Source organism: Balaenoptera acutorostrata, chromosome 16, assembly GCF_949987535.1.
Source record: "Balaenoptera acutorostrata chromosome 16, mBalAcu1.1, whole genome shotgun sequence".
Lineage (NCBI taxonomy): Eukaryota > Metazoa > Chordata > Mammalia > Artiodactyla > Balaenopteridae > Balaenoptera > Balaenoptera acutorostrata.
Genome location: NC_080079.1, coordinates 1,132,595 through 1,154,139, shown reverse-complemented (window position 1 = coordinate 1,154,139; position 21,545 = coordinate 1,132,595). Strand labels below are relative to the sequence as shown.

Here is a 21,545-nt window from a genome sequence, read left to right as displayed (position 1 = left end):
AGGGGTCTTCACCCCAAAAGCACCAGGAAGGGGCAGGGGCGGCCCCCTAGCCCTCACACGGCCAGGCACTCGGGGCCCTGCCCAGGCGTCCACTTCGGTCATGTTCCCCGGGGGAACATGACCAGCCCCATCTTTGAATCCCGGCCTTCCATGTGCTGCACTGGAGCATGGCAGCCCCTGGAGGTGGCCCATCCTGGTGGTCCTGCAGCATTCCCGGGGGCTCCCTCTGGCTCAGATTTGTTTGGTCAGTGTGGCCTCAGAGCTGCTGGATTCCCGGGGCTCCACTGCGGCCAGTGTTCACGGCACCAGTGTCCCCCTCCCCCAGAGGGAGCCAGGGTGATCGGGGGGACAGGTGACCACACCCACATCCCTGCCAGCGGCTCGGGAGATGGGCATGCTGTCCCCTTGGGCCTCAAAAGCGCACACTTAGATGTACACAAAAACCCATATAAAACGTGGGTTAATACAAAACGCCAAACCTACCCCCTGCCCAGTTCCTGCCTCTGACATTACCAGGTCTCCACCCAGAACTTTCTCTGGGGATCGGCACCACCACAGGGCATCCTGCAGTACCGCCCACCTCTGGACCCTGGCTCCCCGGTGCTACCTGGGCCCATGTGCCCTGTGTGGGCTCGCCGTGCTGCGCTGCTGACCCTAACTCCCTGCACCTGGGCGAGCGGGGGCCGTGAGCTGTTCCAATCTGTGGGTGCTCCGGTCCTTGTCGCTTTCGCGGTTCTGCCCCAGGTGCCCCTGTCCTCTGACAGGCACCACCTGCCCCTCAACCCTGCAGAGGCCTTAAGGCGTCTGGGGCAGGAGACGGGCATCCACCCCAAGGCCGAGGACCGGGGCTCCGGGGAGGCCCTGCCCCAGCAGGAACCGCCCTGACTCCCAGACGAACATTCTCTGTAACGCAGCAGGCACAGAGCGTGCAAAACAGCCAACACCAAGTGGTTCTCATGTTTTTCTCAGAGGTGGAAACTATACAGGAACACAGCAGAAATTACCAGAACGGTCTGTATCTCTATAAAACACTCTTCACGCCCACACCCCTCCCCCCTTGATAGACAAGAGCCGAGCAGCCCCTGGGCCGCCCCCCCGGCTCCAGGCGGCAGGGCCGGGCGAGGCAGGCTATGTACAGCAGGTGGCAGGAGACCAGGGCGCCCGTCCCACCACGCGGCCCGTCGGGGGGCCGCCAGGAGAGCCCGCGTGCGGGCCACGTGCTTCCCTCCGCCATTGCCCAGGTGGCCCCCGCCCTCCACGCCCACTGCTCTCGGCCACACCGACAGCCTCTTGTCACCACGTGCTACCGAGAGCTGGAGGGCAGCCTCGGCGGTCGGACTGTCCAGGGAAATTCCAGCCGGGGTGCAGCGGGAGCCGCCGGCCTGGGCCTGGGCCTGGGCCTGGACCCGCCGGGCCGCTCCGTGGGAAAGTCGATGCTGGGCCTCCGCCCGCCGCCAGGTCCCTCTGGACGCCCCGAGTCTCCGGCGTGACCTGAGCTGACGCCGTGGGCGGGGCCACCTAGCTGCTCCCGGCCGAGGGGCAGATGGTGCCACAAACGTGCAGGGCCGAGCGCGCCCCCTCGCCGTCCGCCAAGGCCTCCGCGCCCTCCCCGGGCTCAGGTGCAGGCAGGGGCTCGCTCGTGGGGTCCTGGCTCCTCTTCAGCCTGGGGGGAGACACAGGGAGGGCCTTTATGCGGCCTCACCGGCAGCTGCTCGCTGGCCCAGGGCCTTTCCAGGGACTCCTGGAGTGGGTCCCGCAGGAACACGGACACATGCTGGGCATCTCTGCCTGGGCAGAAGCTCCTCCAGCCACACTGGCTCAACAGGGTGTGCGGGCACACGGGGCGTTCCAGCCCAGCACCCTCTGTCTGGCCGTTCGTGGCCCTCAGTCTCGGAGCGGCAGGGCTGGTGAGTCTCAGCCTATTTCCAGCCAGAAGCTAAAAGGAGGTCTAGTTTAGGCTCAAGTTCTGCGGGTCAGCAATTCTGGAACAAAGTGCCTGGCCGGGTCCCATTACTACCCAGGCCTTGACCTCCAGGATGATGGCCACTGTCCTAAGACAGTGTCCACACGTCGTCCTGGTCACTGAGGCAGGACAAGAGCACCAGCTAATCCTGCTCACTTTCCAGGCCAGAGCTCAGAGTCTCCTCCTCCAGGAAGTCCTCTGCCCCTCATCCCACTCCTCCTCCTCTCGGGCCCCACAGCACTGGGCCGCCTCCCTCCACTGTGGCAGGTGTCTTGGGTGTCTGTTTGTGGCCTGTCGTATCTCCCTGCCAGCCAGCTCCGCCCTTTCTGTCCCACAGTCCCTGAATAACCGAGTGAGGGGTGGGAGTCGATGTGACTGCAGGGGCCGCCCAGGAAGTCCTCCGCCCTCAGCTGGGCAGTCCACCCAGTGTCTGCCCAGGAGATTCTGGCCATTGGCTGAAGGTGGCCAACGAGCCCTTCCCCCAGAAGCCTGAACAGGGACCTCCCACCCTCTCCCCCAGGGCCACCACTCAGAGTCCCCGAGGAGCGCAGGGGTCAGGCTTCCCAGCCCCACTGATGCCACGTGGCTGCAGTGGCCAAGGAAACCGAGGCCCAGTTCCCCAAAGTCCTTTCTGCCCCGTTACTGGCCCCCACGCGCACACTCACTTTTCTCTGTTGAAAATCACAAAGTCTTGCTGGATGGCGTCGAGGCAGTCCTGAAGACGGTCGTTCTCCTGTGAGTCAGACAGACACAAAAGTGAGCGCGGTGGAGCCCCCAGGCCCCCTCGCATCCCTCAGGTGAGCTCCTGGGCGCCCCTGGTCCGCTCCTCGTGGCCTCCTCCTCTCTGAGGAGCCTGCCTTTGGGCTGTTTAGGCAGCCAGGGGGCATGGGAGTTTGCACCTCCAGGTGACCCTTAGCCAGAGACAGAAGGACGCCCGGCCCCCTGTCTCAGGGTGGTTGCAGTGTGTGCAGAGCCAGACTCGGCCGGAAGCCACACCGGGCTTGGCGCCCTCCCCTCCCTCCCCCCGCACCGGGTCCTCCCGGTCACTTGACCCTGGTGCACAAATCCCATCTGGGGGTCTGACTCCAGGGAACCAGACTAAGAAGGTCACCGGCAGGAGCTGTCCCGAGAGGCAGACTCTCAGGATGGGGTTGTGGAGTTGGGTCCCGCGCTGGCCAGATGCAAGGAATGTTGAAGGTCCCTGGCGGGCATGAGGCCCCGACCACTAGGACCCTCGCCTCAGGTGTGTCGGGAGAGGGTGCAGGTGGAGGGGACGCACCGGGACTGCGGGTCTGGGTGGTCGCGCCTGGCCCCGTGGGTGAGCGAGCCACGGACTCCGGGCGGCCAAGCGGCGGCCCAAGCCGCAGTGTGGAGACGCCCCGTCCCGCAGCCCCGACAGGGAGCTGGAGACCAGGCTGAGATGCCCGAGCAGCGGAACTTCAGAGAGCGCTGGACTCACAGCCTTGACGCTTCCTGCATCAAATGTGCGGCCCTGATAGGGAAGGAGTGGGCCTCTGGGACGTGGGCGGGGCCGCCCGAGGGGATGTGCGTGGGCACGTCAACCCCACGCCCCTGCACTCCCGGGCCCGCGGGAGGGCCTCTCCCCGCTGGAGCAGCGTGACACCCCTTCCCCAACTCCTGCGGACGACACAGAGCTGCCACCACAGCAGGCGGACCACCACTCGCCCGCTCAAGCCCTGCCCCACCTGCCCTCCTCGTCACGTGCACCCCTCGCAACTGAGCAGGCGCTCAACCTGCTGGTAAGGAAGGTGCTACTCAACGGACCGGCAGGACGGGCCTGGGGTGGGGCTGTGTGGCTGGACAAGGGAGAGTCTGCCCTTCCACGACTTGGGTCTGATTCCCTGGCAAGAGCCCCTGGCGTGTGTGGGTCCTAATACACTGCAACGTGGAAACATGGAAAAACTGATGGCCCAGGTGAAGAGTCCGGCAGGTTCAGAACGGCCTCGGGAGAATGCCGGGGGGTGGCGGGCGCGTCAACGTCTCCGAGGACTGGGCAGCTGGAGCGCGTCAACAGACTCAAGTATAAAGACCCACAGACCCATCAGATGACCGTGTTCTTCGGAGGGCCTGAAGGATACTCCTTCCAGCCAGATGACAAGGAATGAGCTGGGGCGGGGTTGGGGGGGGGGGGGGTGGGACATGGACACGGTGCCCTGGGACGCTCAGTGGCGTCTGTCTTGTTCAGGAGGTTCTGCTCCAGGATCGCGCCCCCAGCGGAGGTGATGACGGGACCCAGAACAGTGGAAGCCGTAACCTCGCCTCCTCAGCCGCACTGAGGGGGGTGGGGCTGCGGCAACAGGCCTCCGGGTTAGAGTGGCACGCAGGGCACCCCGACCCCCAGGGAGGTGGATGGTGTCCGACAGATCACGGCGCTCCCAGGGGTCAGAGGCGGACAGCCAGTGCTCGCACGCGTGCACGCACACACTCACACACACGCGCATGCACACGCACAGCGCGCGCACACACACACAGCGCGCGCACACACGCACAAATGCACACACGCACACACACACGCGCACACACACACAGAGTAAGATCAGGGGTGCAGGAGCAGAAAGCCGACGTCGGCCACCTTGACGGAAAGTCACAATTCTTCTTCCCATTTCCAGATCGAATTCGGCTCTCAGACCTAGACCCGTGGACTGAAGGAGGGGCAGGCTCCCCGTAGGGAAGGCCCAGGCTAATTCGTAGCAAGCGTACACGGCAGCCATACCCTGGGCCCTTCCCAAAGGCATCTATGACCACTTCCCTCGTGTCTGCACACGGGAGAGGGGGAGTGCCCAGCTGCTTAGAGGTCTGTTGGAGACAGGGTCTGAGCTGACACTTGGCCCACGTCCATCTTAGCCTGCCCAGTGGCTATTGCCCCCTAGCTGCTGCATGCATAACCAAGACCGATGTGTTCGGCATCTGGCAGAATTCTCAGATTAGTACCTTGACCTGTGGAGTAACAGCTATTATCATGGAAAAGCCCAGTGAAAGCTCCTGAAACTCTACCCCCCTCAACAAACCAGCCGAGATAAGAAATAAAAAACAAACCCACATCCACAGTGGAACAGCAGTGACAAATGCCACTGTGAGGGACTTTTGAGTCTTTGCCTTTATCTGTGGGGATCCAAGGATGCTGCTTCCATCGTTTTCCCATTTAATTCACGAGCCTGGCCCTGCAAAGATCAGACGGCTCGTGGCAGGAGAGGGGAACTGGGACAGATTTAACCTAGTGGTAGCCCGAGCGCCACTGCTGAGCCTGAAGCGGACTCTTTACCAGAACAGACGACACAGCTGCTGGTATGTGGCGTGCAGCCACTGACGACACACGCATCCTTTCCGATCCCATCAGCAAAGAGGGTTGGTATTTTGCATTCACCTAGGACTAACACACTATAAAGCCAGTCCCCAGTTATGATGGTTTGGCAAATGACTTTTTGACTTTACAGTGGTGTGAAAGTGATATGCAGATAGTAGAAACCGTGCTTCAAATTCTGAGCTTTGATCTTTTCCCGGGCTAGCGATATGGGGTCTGATCCTCCCCTGTGATGCTGGGCAGTGGCTGCAACTCCCGCTCAGCCCCACGAGCACGAGGGTGAACAACCATTCTGGACCCAGACAGCCATTCTGCTTTTCACTTTCAGTACAGCATTTGATCATTTACATGAGACAGTCAACACCTTATTATAAAATAGACTCTGTGTCAGGTGATTTTGCCCGGAGTGTTCTAAGCATGTATAAGGCAGGCCGGACTAGGCTATGATGTTTGGTAGGTGAGGGATCGTAAATGCATATTGACTTATGATATGTTCAACTTACAACGGGCCCATCAACCCTGGCTCAGTGCTGATGATAAACGGACAGGTGCACACACTCCAGCCGGAGCCAGTTCTGGACCGGAAGCTCAGGCCACTCAGGCGCGAGGGCCGAGGTCATGCCAGGAGGTGAGCCCCTGATGCATGCAGACCAAAAGAGGTGCCATCTGAGGGTGAGGAGGCGCTAGAGCGGGGGTGGGGGGTGGAGAGACGCTGTCCGTGGCCTGGGGGCTGCCGGGGGCAGGGGCTGCGGTTCCTCTCGCCCAGGTTCTCCAAGGACAAGAGACGCTCCTGCCCAAGGAGCCGCTCGGGGGGTCTGGGCAGCGTTAGAGGTGGACGGTGTGGACGGTGGCGTGCCCCGGGGACCCCTCCTTCCCGAGCCGCGGGCTGTGCTGTCGGCAGGGAGCTGTGGCTTCGCCGCGCACCCCGTCCGGCTCTGGCGCCTTTCCTTGCGATGGCGCCTGCGTGTGGTCCAGCGACCTGCTGTGGGCTTTTGGACCCTTTGCCGCACCGAGTCGGGAGGCCGTGGAAATGTCTATCCCTCTGGGGCCTTTTGCTGACAACTGCTGGGTGCAGGCGCAGGAAAGGCCGCTTCCCCAGAGCGTAACCCGCACTCAGGTCCCTGAAGGCCAGGCTGCTCTCCGAGGACTCTGCCTGAAACCCTGACTTGCTGCCCCCGACCTCGACTGCATGAGTGGTTGTCCTGGGCGCCCTGCCTGAGTCAATCCGTGCACTCGATCCTCGGGGTAGACATCCACGGGCCCTATCAATGCTGATACACACAGCGTCTGACCCCAGGTGTCACCCAAGGTGGGGAGTGACAAGGGGCCTGGGCATGGGGACCAGGCACCAATCCCTAACTTTGTCACAAATGACCTGCTGAGCAACTTAGATGTAATTCCCAAACCCCTCAGAATGCCCTGGAAATGCAAGGGACCCAGAGTAGCCGAACTGTCTTGGAAAAGAACAGGTTGGAGGACTCACGCTTACTTCCTGACCTCAGAACTGACCAGAGAGCTCGCGTTGTCCCGTCAGTGTGGCAGCAGCAGGACGGACACACAGCTCAGCGGGCTAGAACTGCAAGTCCATAAATAACCCCCACGTCCACGGCCAATGAATTTTTGAAAATGATGCCAAGCAATTCAGGGGAAGAAAGAATAGCTCTTTCAACAAACAGCACTTGGACGACTGCATGTGCACATGCAAAAGAATCAGGTTGGACCCCTACCTGGCACTATCCATACAACTAACTCGAAGTGGATCCTAGACCCAAAATGTAAGAGAAAAACCTGCAAAACACTTAGAAGAAAACACAGGAGTACCTCTTTGTGATCTTAGGTGAGGCAATGGTTTCTTAGAAATGACACCAAAAGCATGAACGAACAAAGAAGAAACAGATACGTGGGACTTCATCAAAACCACACTTCCACTGCAGATGGTGCCAACCAGAAGAAAGAAAACCCACAGGGCTTCCCTGGTGGCGCGGTGGTTGAGAATCCGCCTGCCACTGCAGGGGACACGGGTTCGAGCCCTGGTCTGGGAAGATCCCACATGCCGCGGAGCAACTAAGCCCGTGTGCCACAGCTACCGAGCCCACGTGCCACAACTACTGAAACCCACACGCCTACAGCCCGTGCTCCGCAACAAGAGAAGCCACTGCAATGAGAAGCCCACGCACCGCAACGAAGAGTAGCCCCCGCTCGCCCCAACTAGAGAAAGCCCGTAAGAAGCAACGAAGACCCAGTGCAGCCAAAAATCAATAACTTAATTAATAAATTTATTTTTTTAAAAAAGAAAGAAAACCCACAGACTAGAAGAAAATCTTTATAAATCATCTAAGGCACTTGTGTGCAGAATATGTAAATAAATAACTCTCATCGATCAATAATAAAAAAGAGAAATAAGGAATGTAACTTCAACTCTTCCATGTAAAGAACTCGAAGCCATCACTCCCACCCTGATAGCAAGAACAAAGCCAGGCCAACAGGAAATCAAGCACAGCTCCACACCTGCAGTGCCCCTGCCGGCGCCAGGGGCTGCCATCAGGGGAGGGGATGGGAGCCCACCCACCTTCTCACTGAGAAATGGAGGCTTCCAGGGAAGACCCCATCCTGGCCCCTCACCGCAGGGAGAAGAGGCTGACGCCCATCTCTCTGCCCAGGACCCAGGCCGGGGGCAGCACAGGGCCCCCCATGTGTGAGAGGCTGCATCCCAGGGCATCCCCACAGGCTCGGACGGGCCCGGGGGCTGGGGGACTGCCGAGCGCATACAGTGTCCCCACTGTGACCACCACCACCCACACCCGCAGCCCTAGCTGTGCTGTGAACACCAGCCGTACCCCGGGGACGGGTCCAGGCTGGATCCCCTGCTCCCCAGGAACGCCCCCCACTTCCAAGAGCAGCTGACCTGGGGCAGGACGGGGGCTGTGACAGGTTAAACCATGTCCCCCAGGGTGGGGTCCTGGCCCCATTTCCTCGGAATGTGAAACGATGTCCCTGCAGATGCCACCAGTCAAGTAAAGGGCAGGTCACCCTGCACTATGCGTCCTACCCAGTGTCACTGGTGTCCTCGTGCGAAGAGGAGGCAGAGACACCCACACACATGTGCACACACACACACATACGCACACGTGCACACGCACGCAATGCACTCACACGTACGTGCATGCACGCGCGCACACGTGCAGGCTACGTGCACACACGCATGCACACACGCATTCACGCGTATGCGCGCACACGCATGCACATAAGCACGCGCACAGATGGCCCCGTGACCGCGGGGGCAGAGCCTGGCCCTACGCAGCCACGCCAGAGCTGGGTGAGGCAGGAGGCACCCGCACACTGCGACGGCCGGTGCCCCCCCTGCGGAGGAGGGAGCGCAGGGCCAGCAGCAGTGGCCGGGCTGGGCGCCGGGGCCCCACGCTCACCGACTGGGAGCTGTCCCTGCTGCTGTCCCGCGACCTGTTCTTGGCCAGACGCTTCTTCTTCTTGTGCAGCGGCCGCGACTCCAGGATCATCTCCTCCAGCTCGAAGGTGGGGTCGCAGTGCAGGCGGCCTTTCTGTGGAGGACGGCACTGAGCCCGGCACGCGGACACCCTCGCCCGCCCCGTCCACCCCGGGCCTGCAGGCTTACGTTGGGCACGAAGCCGGGCTCCACCTTCTTCTCACTCAGCTCAGTCCACAGCACGTCGGCCAGCGCGGGGGCCGCCTGCACGTCCCGCAGGCTGGACACGCGGTGCCTGGGGCTCACGGTGAGCAGCTGGAACAAGGCCCCGGTCAGCCGGGGGCCCAGGTCTGCCCGGCTCTCACCGGCCCCGGTGCAGGTCTCCCTGGGCCCACCAGCAGGCAGCGGCTGCAGGCTGGCTAGCTGCCCTCCCGCTTGGAGCCCGACAGGATGACGACCGTCACGGCCCCAGGAGGCCCCAGGGCAGCCGCGCGTGCATGGCCAGCGTCACAGCCATCGCCTTGTCCGGGGGAAACACCAGAGGCCCAGTCCCAGGCCTCCCCAGCCTTCTCCTCGCTCCCCACCTGGGCCTCTGGCGGCCGAGGTCCCACCTTGTGAGCCACCTGGCTGGTGTGGGCACAACTGCGTGGGGCAAAGGCTGTGTTAAGAGCCCCTCTCAGGGGCTGGGGGAGGGCCTCTAGCTGCTTGGCTACACTTCCAGGGCCAGAGGTCTCCGGGCAGGGGCCAGGACCTGCCCAGCAGGACCCCGGGGCCGGGAGACAGGAGCTGGGGGTGGGCCGGGCCACCAATGTCCAGCACGCCCTCCCTCACCCGTCCTGACCCAGCTTCGACGCACCAGTGTGCTTGAGGGGCGGCTCTCCGAGTGGGGTTTTCTCTGCTTGCTCCCCGTGGGGGTCTGGCCAGGCCACTGGCTGCCCATGTCCAGCAGGAGGACTGGGGCAGAGGGGACCAGAGCAGGGCGGCCCCGGCACTCAGCCCCGCACACCCTCCCTCCAACACACACGATGGGGTGACCTGCCCTGAGTCTGGGCACCTGTGACGCGCAACCAGGTCGTGAGGATTAAATTCAGCTGCACGGGTGCTCACGTGGGCCGAGCCCTTAAAGCAGGACAAGGAGCCGGTGGCGGGGCCAGGCTGGAAGCGCGGCCGGAGAGGGACACAAGGCACGAGCCAGATGCCTTCGCCGGACCAGGGCCTCCAGGCTGCTCGCCCTCGGGACAGGGTGCCCGTCGAGCCCCACGTGTCCGGCCGGGCCTGCGCTCCAGGCAGGGCCGGGAGGGGCTCACCTTCCGCAGCAGGGCCACCATCTCCTTGGACCAGGTGGGCACATACTGGACGCTCACGGTGCTGAACAGCTGCACCAGGGACTCCGCGGCGTTGCCCGAGTGGATGTCGTAGGGCCTCTGGGCAGCAGAGGCAGAGCTGCGGCAGGCGCCTCCCCGAACCCAGGGCCACCCGAGGCATGCCCTACCTGCCCCCAGCCCCCGGCGCAGGCCCAGGGGAGAGCCCAGGAGGCCAAGCCTGCAGTGCAGACGGGGAGGCTACCCGAGAGGCTGCCAACGGGCTGGGAAGGACGCACAGCACCCCCAGGGGGCCTGGGCCTGGTGGGCCAGCTGCAGAGGGCAGAGGGGTCTGCCTTGCTTAGGGCCTTCTCCAGGGCACAGTGCCTCGGAGGCCCCGACGAGGAGGTGGGAAGGGCAGGTGGCGACCTGACGAGGCCCCCAGCCCCCGGGGCTCCAGCGCTGGCCGGGCCGTGGCAGCTGCGGGGAGAGCACAGGGGCCCACCCGCACACGAGCCTCACGGGAAGTCCTGAGGGGGCAGCCCTGCTGGACGGTTCTCTGCCTGCCCCCCAGCCCCCTCCAGCGTGCAGCCTTGCTGACGGAGAGCACGGACCGCCCTGAGCACCTGGGGGTGGGCGCAGCCTCACCCCTTTGGGAGCTGGGGCCACCCCGGGAGGACGCAGATAGCTCGGGGTCTGGGGACTGAGCCCGCAGGCCGCAGGAGCTCCGTACCCATCCACGCAGCAGTTCGTAGGCCATCACCCCCACCGACCACCAATCCACCTCGAAGGAGTAGCCGGTCCCACCGCTGACGAAAGACTGGAAGATCTCCGGAGCTTTCCAGGGAAGGAAGGAGCAGCTGAGCATCCCTGACCACAAGGCCCGTGACCCCAGCCCCGGTGTCCGCAGGGCCCGTGACCCCGGCCCCGGTGACCGCAGGGCCCGTGACCCCGGCCCCGGTGACCGCAGGGCCCGTGACCGCAGGCCCAGAGACCAGGCTGCCGCCAGAGACGGACTAGGAAACTGCCCTCAGCGGTCCGTCCGTCCTTCCCCGCTGACCGCCTGGTTCAAGTCCAGGCCCCACAACCTGACAAGGGCAGTGGGCTGTCTCACTATCAGACCCACAATACACGCCCATCTCTCAGATTCTTCTGCACGGATCAAGCCTGGCTGTTCTTAACAGCGTGACCCGTCCCCTGCGGCTGTGCCTTTAGGCTAGTGACCCGACCGCACCAGCCACAGGCCAGGGGAGGAGACCGGCCGGCAGGCTGGCGGGGGGCGCAGGCCGGGAGGAGTGAGGCTCACCCATGTATGGCTTGGTCCCGGCCAGCGCGGTCGCCCTCTCGCCATCCTTTATGATGGTGGCGATGTTGAAGTCGGTCAGGTGTGCGTGTCCTGCGAGGAGAGAGGACAGCATGCCTGTCCCGAGGGGACGTGTCCTGCGGGCAGGGGTGCACACCCTCGCGGCTTTGGGCTCACACGCCTGGGCTCACCTCGCTCATCCAGGAGAATGTTATCGGGCTTCACGTCTCTGTAGAAAGAGCAGGAAGCAGGGAGATGAGTCCAAAGCTCCCGGCAGGGCTGGGGGTTCCCACGAGCTGGGTCCTAAGACCCCCTCCCCACCCGGCAGCACCCTGGCAGAGCTGGGTGAACCCAGCCCTTCACCTCCTGAGGCCGGACAGCGGGGAGAATGCCCAGCACTGGACGCCGAGGGGCACCGAAGCCCCCAGAGGATGAAAGCAGAACCCCCTCGCCTGGATCCCCGAGGCGGGGCCCGCTCCCAGAGCCCCGGGGCTGCGCAGAATTGTCAACTGGGGGTCTGTGGCCCCACCAGCCGGCCTCAGGCCTTGCCCTCCCAACCTCTCGGCACTCAGTAAGTGTTCGGTGCCCGCACCACGACCAGATAACAGAATCCCACAGGCAGAAACGCAGAAATCATGTCTACTTCACTTTATACCACATGCGATTTTGTGTTTTGTCCTGTGGATGCAGCTTTATCTTCCTCATTTCATCTGCCTCCAGATGTTAAAATTAGTTTGAATGTTAAAATGTTAAAATTAGTTTGAATTTGCCAAAGACATGGCAGATGGGCACAAGGGCACCTGCTGGGCGGAGGCAGGGACCCTGCAGTTGAACAGACCAGGTGAAGCCCCCCTCCCCACCCCATGAAGGCCACCAGCCCTCTGTGCCCGGCCTCAGCTGGGGCTGCTCAGACAGGACCCACCCCAGGTGGCCATCATATGTGCCGCCATGGGGCTGGCCTTGGAGCCAGGCACTGACGGGCCCAGTGCCACACCTGGGGGCAGGTCTGCGGGTCAGGGCAGGGCAGAGCACACAGGAGCCCATCCGGGTCCCGCTGGAGGGCGGCACCCGCAGGCCCCCCGCCCCGTCAGGTGTGCACACACCTGTGGATGATGTGCTGACTGCGCAGGTAGTCGAGGGCCAGGGCCATTTCACAGACGTACAGCCGCACGGTGTCCTCGGAAAACTGCACGTTCTGCTGCAGGTGGTAGCGCAGGTCTCCCCCCGGCAGCAGGTCCACCACCATGAACATGTCCTCCTCGTCCTGGAAGGAGTACCTGTGGGCACCGTGGGAGGACCTGGCATGCGCACGGCTGGGGGGCCAGAGTCACAGCTCCTGCCACACCTGACGAGTCCCCCCATAAGGGCCCTGGCTCCAAGGCCACCCCCCACCAGGCACTCCCAGGAGAGGGGCCCTGCCCAAGGTGCTGACTCCACCCCTGCTCAGGAGCCACCTGGAGCCAGAGCCCTCGGGAGAGACAGAGAGGCCTGTCCCCATGGGAGGTGCCCAGCTGGGACAGAGATGCCCACGACTGACTGATGGACAGTGGAACACAGCACTGTCTCTGGGCCATTTTCCTGCTGCCCTGGTTTCCTCTTCTCCAAAAAGGGGATAAAGATATCTGCCTTGGAGGGTTGTTAAAGAAGAAATTGAGACAGTGAGGAGAAATGCTCATGTAGGGCTGGGCAAGGGACCAGCTTCTAACAGCCGGCAGCTGTGGTGACTGTGGTGGTGGTCATGGTGGTGATGGTGGTGGTGGTGGTGATGATAGTGGTGGTGATGATGGTGATGGCGGTGATGGTGATGGTGGTGGTGATCGTGATGATGGTGATGGCGGTGATGATGGTGGTGGTGATGATGGTGATGGTGATGGTGATGATGGTGATGGAGGTGATGGTGATGATGGTGATGGTGATGGTGGTGACGGTGGTCATGGCGATGGTGATGATGGTGGTGATGGTGATAGTGATGATGGTGGTGGTGGTGGTGGTGATGGTGGTGACAGTGGTGATGGTGGTGATAGTGGTGATGATGGTGAAGATGGTGGTGATGATGGTGGTGGTGGTGATGGTGATGGTGGTGATGTTGAGGATGGTGAAGATGGTGGTGGTGGTGACGGTGGTGATGATGATGGTGATGGTGATGGTGGTGGTGGTGATGGTGATGGTGGTGGTGGTGATGGTGGTGACGGTGGTGATAGTGATGATGATGGTGAAGATGGTGATGATGGTGTTGGTGATGGTGGTGATGGTGATGATGGTGATGGTGGTCATGGCGATGGTGATGATGGTGAAGATGGTAGTGGTGATGGTGGTGACGGTGGTGATGGTGGTGATGTTGAGGATGGTGATGGGGATGAATGTGATAAAGAAGACAGTGATGAGATGATGAAGATGGTGGCAGTAGGAAAACAATGGTTTAAGGACCTCCGTCCACTTTGTAATCTCTTCTGTGAGCTCTCAGATAATCAACTGGCTCTCTCAAGAGTAAAGTTACAAAGAATTAATTTTTCATGTCATGTTCCTCTCTCTTCCCACCAGAAGCCACACTGTTCTCATTCTAGGGGCTCGCAGGACTCCAGGGAGAGCGGAAGGGGTTGATCTCACTGCAGGTTCCCCCACCCCCCCAGCTGGTCTTGGTGCCCAGTTTGTGGAGGAAACTGAGTTAGGTGCTAAAACTCCCCCTCCCTGACTTCAGTGCCGGAAACTTCGTGTGTCACAGGCATCTCTGCAGGCCAGGAAGCCCTGCGTTAGTGCCGTGTGTGTGTGCGTGTGTGTGGGTGTGGACACCTGGACGGTGCTGGCCCCAGGGCACTGGAAGGTGAGGGGGGAGAGAGGGGAGGGGGGAGGGGGGGAGGGGGAGGGCGCCCAGGGCAGGAGAAGGGCTCCACCCCACCAGCTCACCAGAGGTTCACCAGGAAGATGTGCTCGATCTCCTGCAGGATCTCCAGCTCCCGGAACACGTTGCGGACCTCATCCCGCTCAATGCACTGCTGCTTGTTCATGTACTTCATTGCGTACATCTTCTCCGTGTCCCGCTTCTGCACTATGCACACCTGGGGGCAGAGAGCACATCAGCACCGCTGCCGGGACGGGTACCGCAGCCTAACGACGCTGAAATGACCGGATTTCACATCCTTGGCGGGACAAGTCTCCTGTGCAGACTGAAGCTGGGGGGACCCGGCCTGAGAGCACAGAGGCCAGGGGTGGCTAGGCCCACATGGTGCCCGTGCCCCTCACCAGCCGAGACCTGGGCTCCCCCCTCCCAGGGCTTGGGGCAGTGACTGGCTTGGAGGGTTGATGGGGCATGAACGAGAGGACCCCCCGCCTGGCGCCCTGCGCCCAGGGAGCCCAGAAGCAAGAGCTGCTGTTCCCACCAAGCACAGGCCCCGTCCCCATCGCAACAGGGACGCTCCCAGATGGTGGGGCCCTTGCACAGCTCAAACCCCAACCCTCTGCGCAGCGAGCTGCCATGTCAGTAAGCAGTGTCGACACCACCAACACAGGGCTAACTGCTTGCAGAGAGACCAGGATGCAGAGGGGAGTGAGAAGCACAGAACAAGGAGAAACTCGGCCTGGGGTCCCTCGTGGCCAAGAAGCATCAGTCAGAACCCGGACAAAGGAAACCAGGGTCAAAGTACAAAATACTGGGCTGCAGAACCAGTGCCACGCCCCCCCCATTCAAGTGGAGAGACCATCCCCCCAAGACAGATAACCCCAAGCCATTTCCCACAGACTTCAGTCTCCAGATCTTCAAAGAGTGACAGCCAGGGACCTGGAGGAAGTGGAAAATTTTGGAGCTCCAGATGGGCGGGGGACTGTCCCAGATGCCTCACCCAAAGGCAGGTGGCCTGGCACTGATCAGACATGTCAACGGGCACCAGATCTTGAGCCAAACCTGCTGGATCCAACCCTTTGGTGAAACCCACGTCCCTCACGCAGGAACGCATCTTAGAAACGCAGTGACTTTTCCAAAGATGTTCTTCACAGGTGAACAAACTGTGTAACACACTTTCAAACCACCTTAACATCCAACGTCCTTATAGACATGGGCAAGTAAGTGCAATGAAATATCACACAGCCACTGGAATAATATTTATAAATACTTTTAATGACGTGTGACAATTTAAAAAATGCCAAGGGAAAAGGTCAAGCTACATTATTTAACGCAAACAGAGTAGAGATGACACACTCATATAGGCAGAAGCCAGAGCTGCGCTCCGGCAAATAGAGCAGCCGCGCTGGGGCTGGGGGCAGGGCACGCCGCGCCCCTCCCGGGCTTTCGTTCCTGCAGCGTCATCGTGGCGCCACCTGGTGGCAGACGCCCGAGGCCCAGGCGCACCCACGTGGTGAGGCAGCCCGAGTCCTGCACACCCACGTCTCCCCGGTACAGTGACCCTCACGGGCACAGCTGCGGTTTCGAGGTGATTCCACGCTCACCCCCCTGCTGCCCACAGCCCGCGTCAGGAGCCCCAAGAGGCAGAGCTCACAGGTGACGCCCGCGGGCACAGAGGGGGCATGTTTCACAACTGAGCTCTGCACACCCCGAGCCCACACTGCCCCACCTCGAACCCAGGGGCACAAACGCCACCAAGGGCTGCGACAGCCACCCAGATGCCCATGAAGCCCTGCCTGAAGCTGCGTCACCTGGGCCGACGCCCCGGGAAGACCCCACCCCGGGGACCGGAGGGGTGGGGCTGGGGCGCTGGCCTGAGACCCACATCGCTTCAGGCCTCCAACGACGCCCATCTGATCTCGACGCTGTGAAACCACGCGGCCCCGCCGGTAATGGGGCGCATGCAGAAGGGAGCCCCGAACTGTGGGTGGGCAAGGGCAGCTCTGATGTCCCCCCAGCTTCTCTCCCCGGCCAGAGGGCCCTGCCTCCCGGGCCTGTCCCTCCCCTCAGGCCTGTCCACTCCGACTGGCTGGCCGGTGGCCTCTGAACTTGGCTGACCCTCTGTTTCTCCGTCTGTCTCGCAAGCTTGTGAGGAGTCAATGAGGACGATGGGTAAGAGGCTTCTGCCAACTGGTCGTGGTCAAGGTCAAGTCCGGGCCTTGTGTGCACGAGTCCACCCAGGGCCGTGTTCCCTGCTGTGACCAGCTAAACGATGGCCCCCACGGATGTCCACATCCTCGTCTCCAGACCTTGTGAGCATGTGACGTCACCTGCAAAAAGGACTCTGCAGGTGTGGTTAAGCTGGTGATGTCGAGGCGGGAGACGGTCCTGGCAGGTCCAGGCAGCCCTAATCGTAATCACAGGGTCCTCGCGGGGGCGGCGGGCGCGGAGCGGAGACAGAAGAGGGTCTTGCTCGGCTCTGGTGCCACAACGAAACGCCACAGGCTGCGCAGCTCAAACAACAGGTGTTTCTCTCATGTATTCCCTGGAGGCTGGACATCCAAGGTCAGGGTGCTTCCTGGCTCGCAGGTGGCACCTCTCACCGTGTCCTCACGTGGCCTCGCGTGGCCTCACGCGGTGACATCGCGTAGAGAGTGAGCCAGCTCTGGCCTCTTGTTCTTACAAGGACTCCACTCCCGTCACGGGGGCCCCTCCCTCACGACCTCATCCAGCCATCACAAACACCATCACCCTGGGGGCTGGCTGGGCTGCAGCGTGCATCTGGGGACACAATCCAGGCCACGCAGAAGGAAACGTGACACCCGGAGGGGCTGCAGCTCTGGGAGGAGGGGGGAGGCAAAGGACGGACTCTCCCCTCCAGCCTCCGAGGGAGCACGGCCCTGCGGGCCCCTTGATCCTAGCCCAGTTAGACGGAGGCCAGGGCTCTGGCCTTCAGAACCATAAGAATAAATGTGTGCTGTCTTAAGCCACTCAGTGTGTGGTCACTCATTACAGCAGCCCCAGGAAACAAATGCAGCCACTCAGCCCTCCGGGTGCCCTGAGGGACCCGGACGAGGATCGGTGTCACTGCCATGGAACACTGCTTTCCAAGCTGCCAGGGCTGCTCTGGGCCGTAACGGGCAACCTGTCACTGAGTATGCCAGGCCCTGTTGGACAGAGAGAGACTGGCCAGGAGAGAAGCCAGGGCAGGTGGCCACACTGCAAGGCCCCTAAAGGCCACACATTTTAGGACAGTGAGCCTTTCTGAATCTTTCCTCTCATTTCAGCAAAACGGCCCCAAAGTTGCCCTGGGATGGCCAGAGTGCTCTCCCCAGCTGGCTGCCCTGGGCGTTAGGGACGCACACCCAGAACCTTCCAAGCTGCCCGGGGACAGCACGGGCTTGACTTAATGTGCTTTCATGCGTCTCCATGTGCCCGGCCCTGGCCTGAGAATGTCACCCAGAAATGCAGACTGACGAAGGGGAGACAGAGACCTGGTCCTGGGTGGCTACGTAACTATGTTTGATAAAGTGCAATTACACCAGTTAAAAGCCTGTCACATCTGCTCTCCAAATGCCTTCTCAGGACTTCTGAGCCTGTGGCAGGGTTGGGGTGAGCCACTAGACTTCTCCTCCACCACCCCCCAGCCAAAGATCCGAGGGGCCGAGAAGGAAGCGGCCGGCAGGGCCCCAGAGGGGCAGGTGGGCTGCCCCACGGGGGCTCCTGGCCGAGGTCACGGGAGAAGAACCCCCGAGCTTCTGCACATGCCGTGGGGCACACTCCGTGGCTGTCAGCCTGGCTGAGTCCCTTGGGAGCTCTGAAGGCCAGTGCCCGCCCCTGGGGCTGCCCCCCAGGCTCCTCATGACCCCATCGCTCCGCAGAAAGAACACCCCTACCTGCCCCAGCTGCAGGGACAGGCCCTCGAGCCCTTTCAGGTGTGACACTTCAGCCTCCTTCCCACCCTTGGCCTGGAGCTGGGAGACCGGGCTGATGGGTGCTACCTTTGTAGGCTGCCAACCTGGGCAAGAAAATGGGCCTGTCATGCAGACATCGGCCAGAAACACAAGTAAAATTCTGCCACTGCTGAGATGCAAGGCCAATGGCTCCCTCCCAGAGAACCCTGTGTAGAAAACACCACGTCCCGGAATAATATTAGATGCAGCTCCAGCTGCCAGCCGGCTCTGATCACACAGACCAGCCAGCGCAATGCCACTCACTCTAGTGGACGCTGCCTCAGGGAGGAGAGCGCCAGCCTCCCGCGGGCTGTGGTGCAGCCAGGCAGCACCTTCATCACCAAGAGGAACTCAGGGCACCACAACCGAGCCACTTGGCCCGATTTTCCAGATGCACTGAAATTCTGGAAATGGAAATCCCCAACGTGCCCACCAGGTGGCCCGACGGCAGAACGGTGGGCCATCCGTGGCCTGAGGTTTCTGGGTCCAGAGGAAGCTGTCGGAGCTGGTCTTGGCCTCAGCATCACCTGGCCCTGCCTGGTGGGGGGAAAGCTGGGCCCGCCAGGACAGGAAGGGCCCGTGTGCCGAGGGCCACACCGGCCCACAGAGCGGGAGCCCGCTGCAGCTGCGTGGGGCTGCCATGCAGGAAGGACAGAAGAAGCCCGGGAAGGGTGCTGCCGATGTCAGTGAAGACGGCCTCAGGACAGTGATCTTTTCCTGAACTTTCTGCATTTTCTAGATCACTTTTTTTAAGATTTATTTATTTACTTTATTTTTTGGCCGCGTTGGGCCTTTGTTGCTGCGCACAGGCTTTCTCTAGTTGTGGCGAGCTGGGCCTACTCTTCGTTGCGGTGCGTGGGCTTCTCATTGCGGTGGCTTCTCTTGTTGCAGAGCACGGGCTCTAGGCACACGGGCTTCATTAGTTGTGGCGCATGGGCTCAGTAGTTGTGGTGCACCGGCTTAGCTGCTCCGTGGCATGTGGGATCTTCCCAGACCAGGGCTCAAACCCGTGTCCCCTGCATTGGCAGACGGATTCTTAACCACTGCGCCACCAGGGAAGTCCCTTCTAGATCACTTTTAACATTATTGTTTTGAAAGCCAGTCGAAATTTTCAAAATGAAGATAAGCGGAGCAGGTCCTGGGAGAGCTGACAAGAGCTGCAGGATCTCTGGCAGAGCCCCTTGGGGGTGGGGGGGGGGTGGTAGAGATGTCTCCTGGCTCTTCCCTTCCGAATGCAGACTGGCGGGAGGGAGACACTTGTGAGAGCTGGTCTGCGAACGTGACTCTGGGGGGCATGGTGTTGGGAGTCCGTGGGTCATCCATGGACGTACAGTGCCCAGGAGTGGTCACTGCTGTCCTGTCTCTTGCGTGTCACTTGTCATTCAGAGCCATACGGGCCTTTGCCAGCTCCCCCCAGACCGCCTTGTCTGTGCTGCGACATCTCCGCGTAGCCTGTCCAGCAGCACAGCTCAGAGGGCGCTCGGCTCAGGAGAGGCTGAGTTATTTGTGACCACCTGTGACACGGCGGTCTTTGCTCTTCTGGGCTGACCTTGGGAGAAGCTCTGGATCTTGGTGAGGGCTGTATTTTTGTGCCCTCTTCGGGGACGCCTCTGTGTCCATGGTTAACTCACGAAAGGCTGATTGGTTTTAAGCCATGAAAAGGCTCACTGGTTTAGAGTCACATTAAAATAGGTAGCCATTTAAAGACTCAACTTTTATTTACCAAAGATTATCCCAGATCACATGAACTTGAAAAACATTTGGATTAGTTTCTGTATTTCTGAGAGTTTTAGAGATACTTAATTTATACAAGTGCTTATTTTTCTAGTCCTAGGACTAGACATGACATTCTGTGTCTTCTTTTTAATTTAATCTTCCCATAGGATGAACAAAGAGTGTATTCATAAAAAAGAGGTCATAAAAGGTTTTTCTTTACCTTTTGAGTAATCTGCCTAGAAAACAAAGATTCTGTGTCTTAACCAAACAATTTCCTGTGCTTCGTGTTGCCTTTATCAGGTCTTTGATTACTTAGAAAAACTGACTCTTCTCAATATCAAAAGAACTAAATTTTCTTTTTCCTCAAGTATGTGACTTCCTATATTTGCCTTCAAAATCTTTGTCACTTCAGAAATTAACACAACATTGTAAAGCAATCATACTCCAATAAAGATGTAAAAAAAAAACCTTTGTCACTTAGGTTCAACGGCTAAATATTGTTTCATAGTGACCTGCAATCTTATTTAATCGTGTTTTCAACTTTTTGACATTTTTTACAAACTTCCCAAAATCAAATTCAAAATAAAGTCTTTTCGACCTTGAACTAAGTTTGGGATTTTCAAGAGGGCCCCTGGAGAATCTCAAAAGATTTATTATCTTACCTTATAAAAATAGAGATATTAAACTAATTAGGCATATTTGATATGTTAAATTACATGGGAAATATTGTCAAATTAAAACTGGTGATAAATCTTCTCTAGATTATATTTGTATGGGTATATGTTACTTATATATAAGTGTTTCCAAAGTTACACAAAATGGTTAGAAATTTTTCAATGTCCTCAATCTCTATATAATCAGTCATAATTCCAATTATTATCTTAAAATACTGTATGCCACAGAAATAACCAAATTTCCATGTCAATTGCATCATTTTTGCAATAAACTCATCAGATCTTCGACCATGGCTATTTTTCAATCTTTAGTCATTTACAGATAGTTACTGTTTTACTCTGATGCTTTCCTGAAAGCTTTTACAATGAACTTCAGACAAAAGTGCTTCATCTTTAAAAAGTTCATGGAAAGAACTCTGACAAGGACCCTGGAATACAGGTTTCTGGTAACTAAAACCATACCACTGAATCAGATGAGCCTTTCTAAAATCTAGTGGAAAAACTGATGGGTTCATAAAACTACTAATCCAAGATCAAGGAAAACAAGAATTAATTACATGGGACTAAATGAACTCATGAAGATGATTATCATTTTTATGACTTTCTGTTTGAAGCATTGTTAGTTTTTTAATGTTTTGTTTTCCAGGCTTAAGAAATTATTTTTCTCTTTCTCTTTAAGCCATTAGCTTACGGCAATCTGAAAAATTATACCTTTGTAAACAGAATTGAGACATTTATCTTTTCTCCCAACCTGATCCCTCCAAAATTCAGAAACTCTTATTAAATGTCCTGTTTTCATGACAATATAGTTATTTACATATAGGGTCAATAGAATATGTTCTCCTTGTAACAGGATTTAATTTAAAACATTGGTTACGTTACCAGACTTCCGCTGGAATATCATATTTTAAAACGAGGTACATGGGATCAAGTGGTTCTAGGTATTTTCACCCTAAGAATCTTTGCTGCAAGCAGAGACAACTAATTGGCCATAATACGATTTTGCCATAAAAGATAAAATAATAAAAATAAAAC

The 21,545-nt window shown here is 59.0% G+C and overlaps 1 protein-coding gene across 5 annotated transcripts in view; it reads right to left on the bottom strand.

The window, feature by feature from the left end:
• Nucleotides 1-784: 784 nt before the first annotated feature.
• The window catches only part of STK32C (serine/threonine kinase 32C), an 85,286-nt gene continuing 64,525 nt past the window's right edge, over nucleotides 785-21,545 (bottom strand). The window contains exons 3-12 of one of the 5 annotated variants that reach the window (XM_057531581.1): nucleotides 14,236-14,387; nucleotides 12,435-12,608; nucleotides 11,523-11,560; nucleotides 11,335-11,424; nucleotides 10,762-10,865; nucleotides 10,035-10,151; nucleotides 8,917-9,042; nucleotides 8,711-8,842; nucleotides 2,629-2,696; nucleotides 805-1,663 (exon numbers count right to left, since the gene is read on the bottom strand). In XM_057531581.1, the coding sequence (XP_057387564.1) occupies nucleotides 1,519-1,663; nucleotides 2,629-2,696; nucleotides 8,711-8,842; nucleotides 8,917-9,042; nucleotides 10,035-10,151; nucleotides 10,762-10,865; nucleotides 11,335-11,424; nucleotides 11,523-11,560; nucleotides 12,435-12,608; nucleotides 14,236-14,387 (1,146 nt within the window). In that variant the 3' untranslated portion in view covers nucleotides 805-1,518. Of the gene's footprint in view, nucleotides 1,664-2,628; nucleotides 2,697-8,710; nucleotides 8,843-8,916; nucleotides 9,043-10,034; nucleotides 10,152-10,761; nucleotides 10,866-11,334; nucleotides 11,425-11,522; nucleotides 11,561-12,434; nucleotides 12,609-14,235; nucleotides 14,388-21,545 lie in introns of those variants that run through there. The other 4 variants (XM_007173318.3, XM_057531582.1, XR_009005741.1 and 1 more) reach the window with 4 other exon arrangements.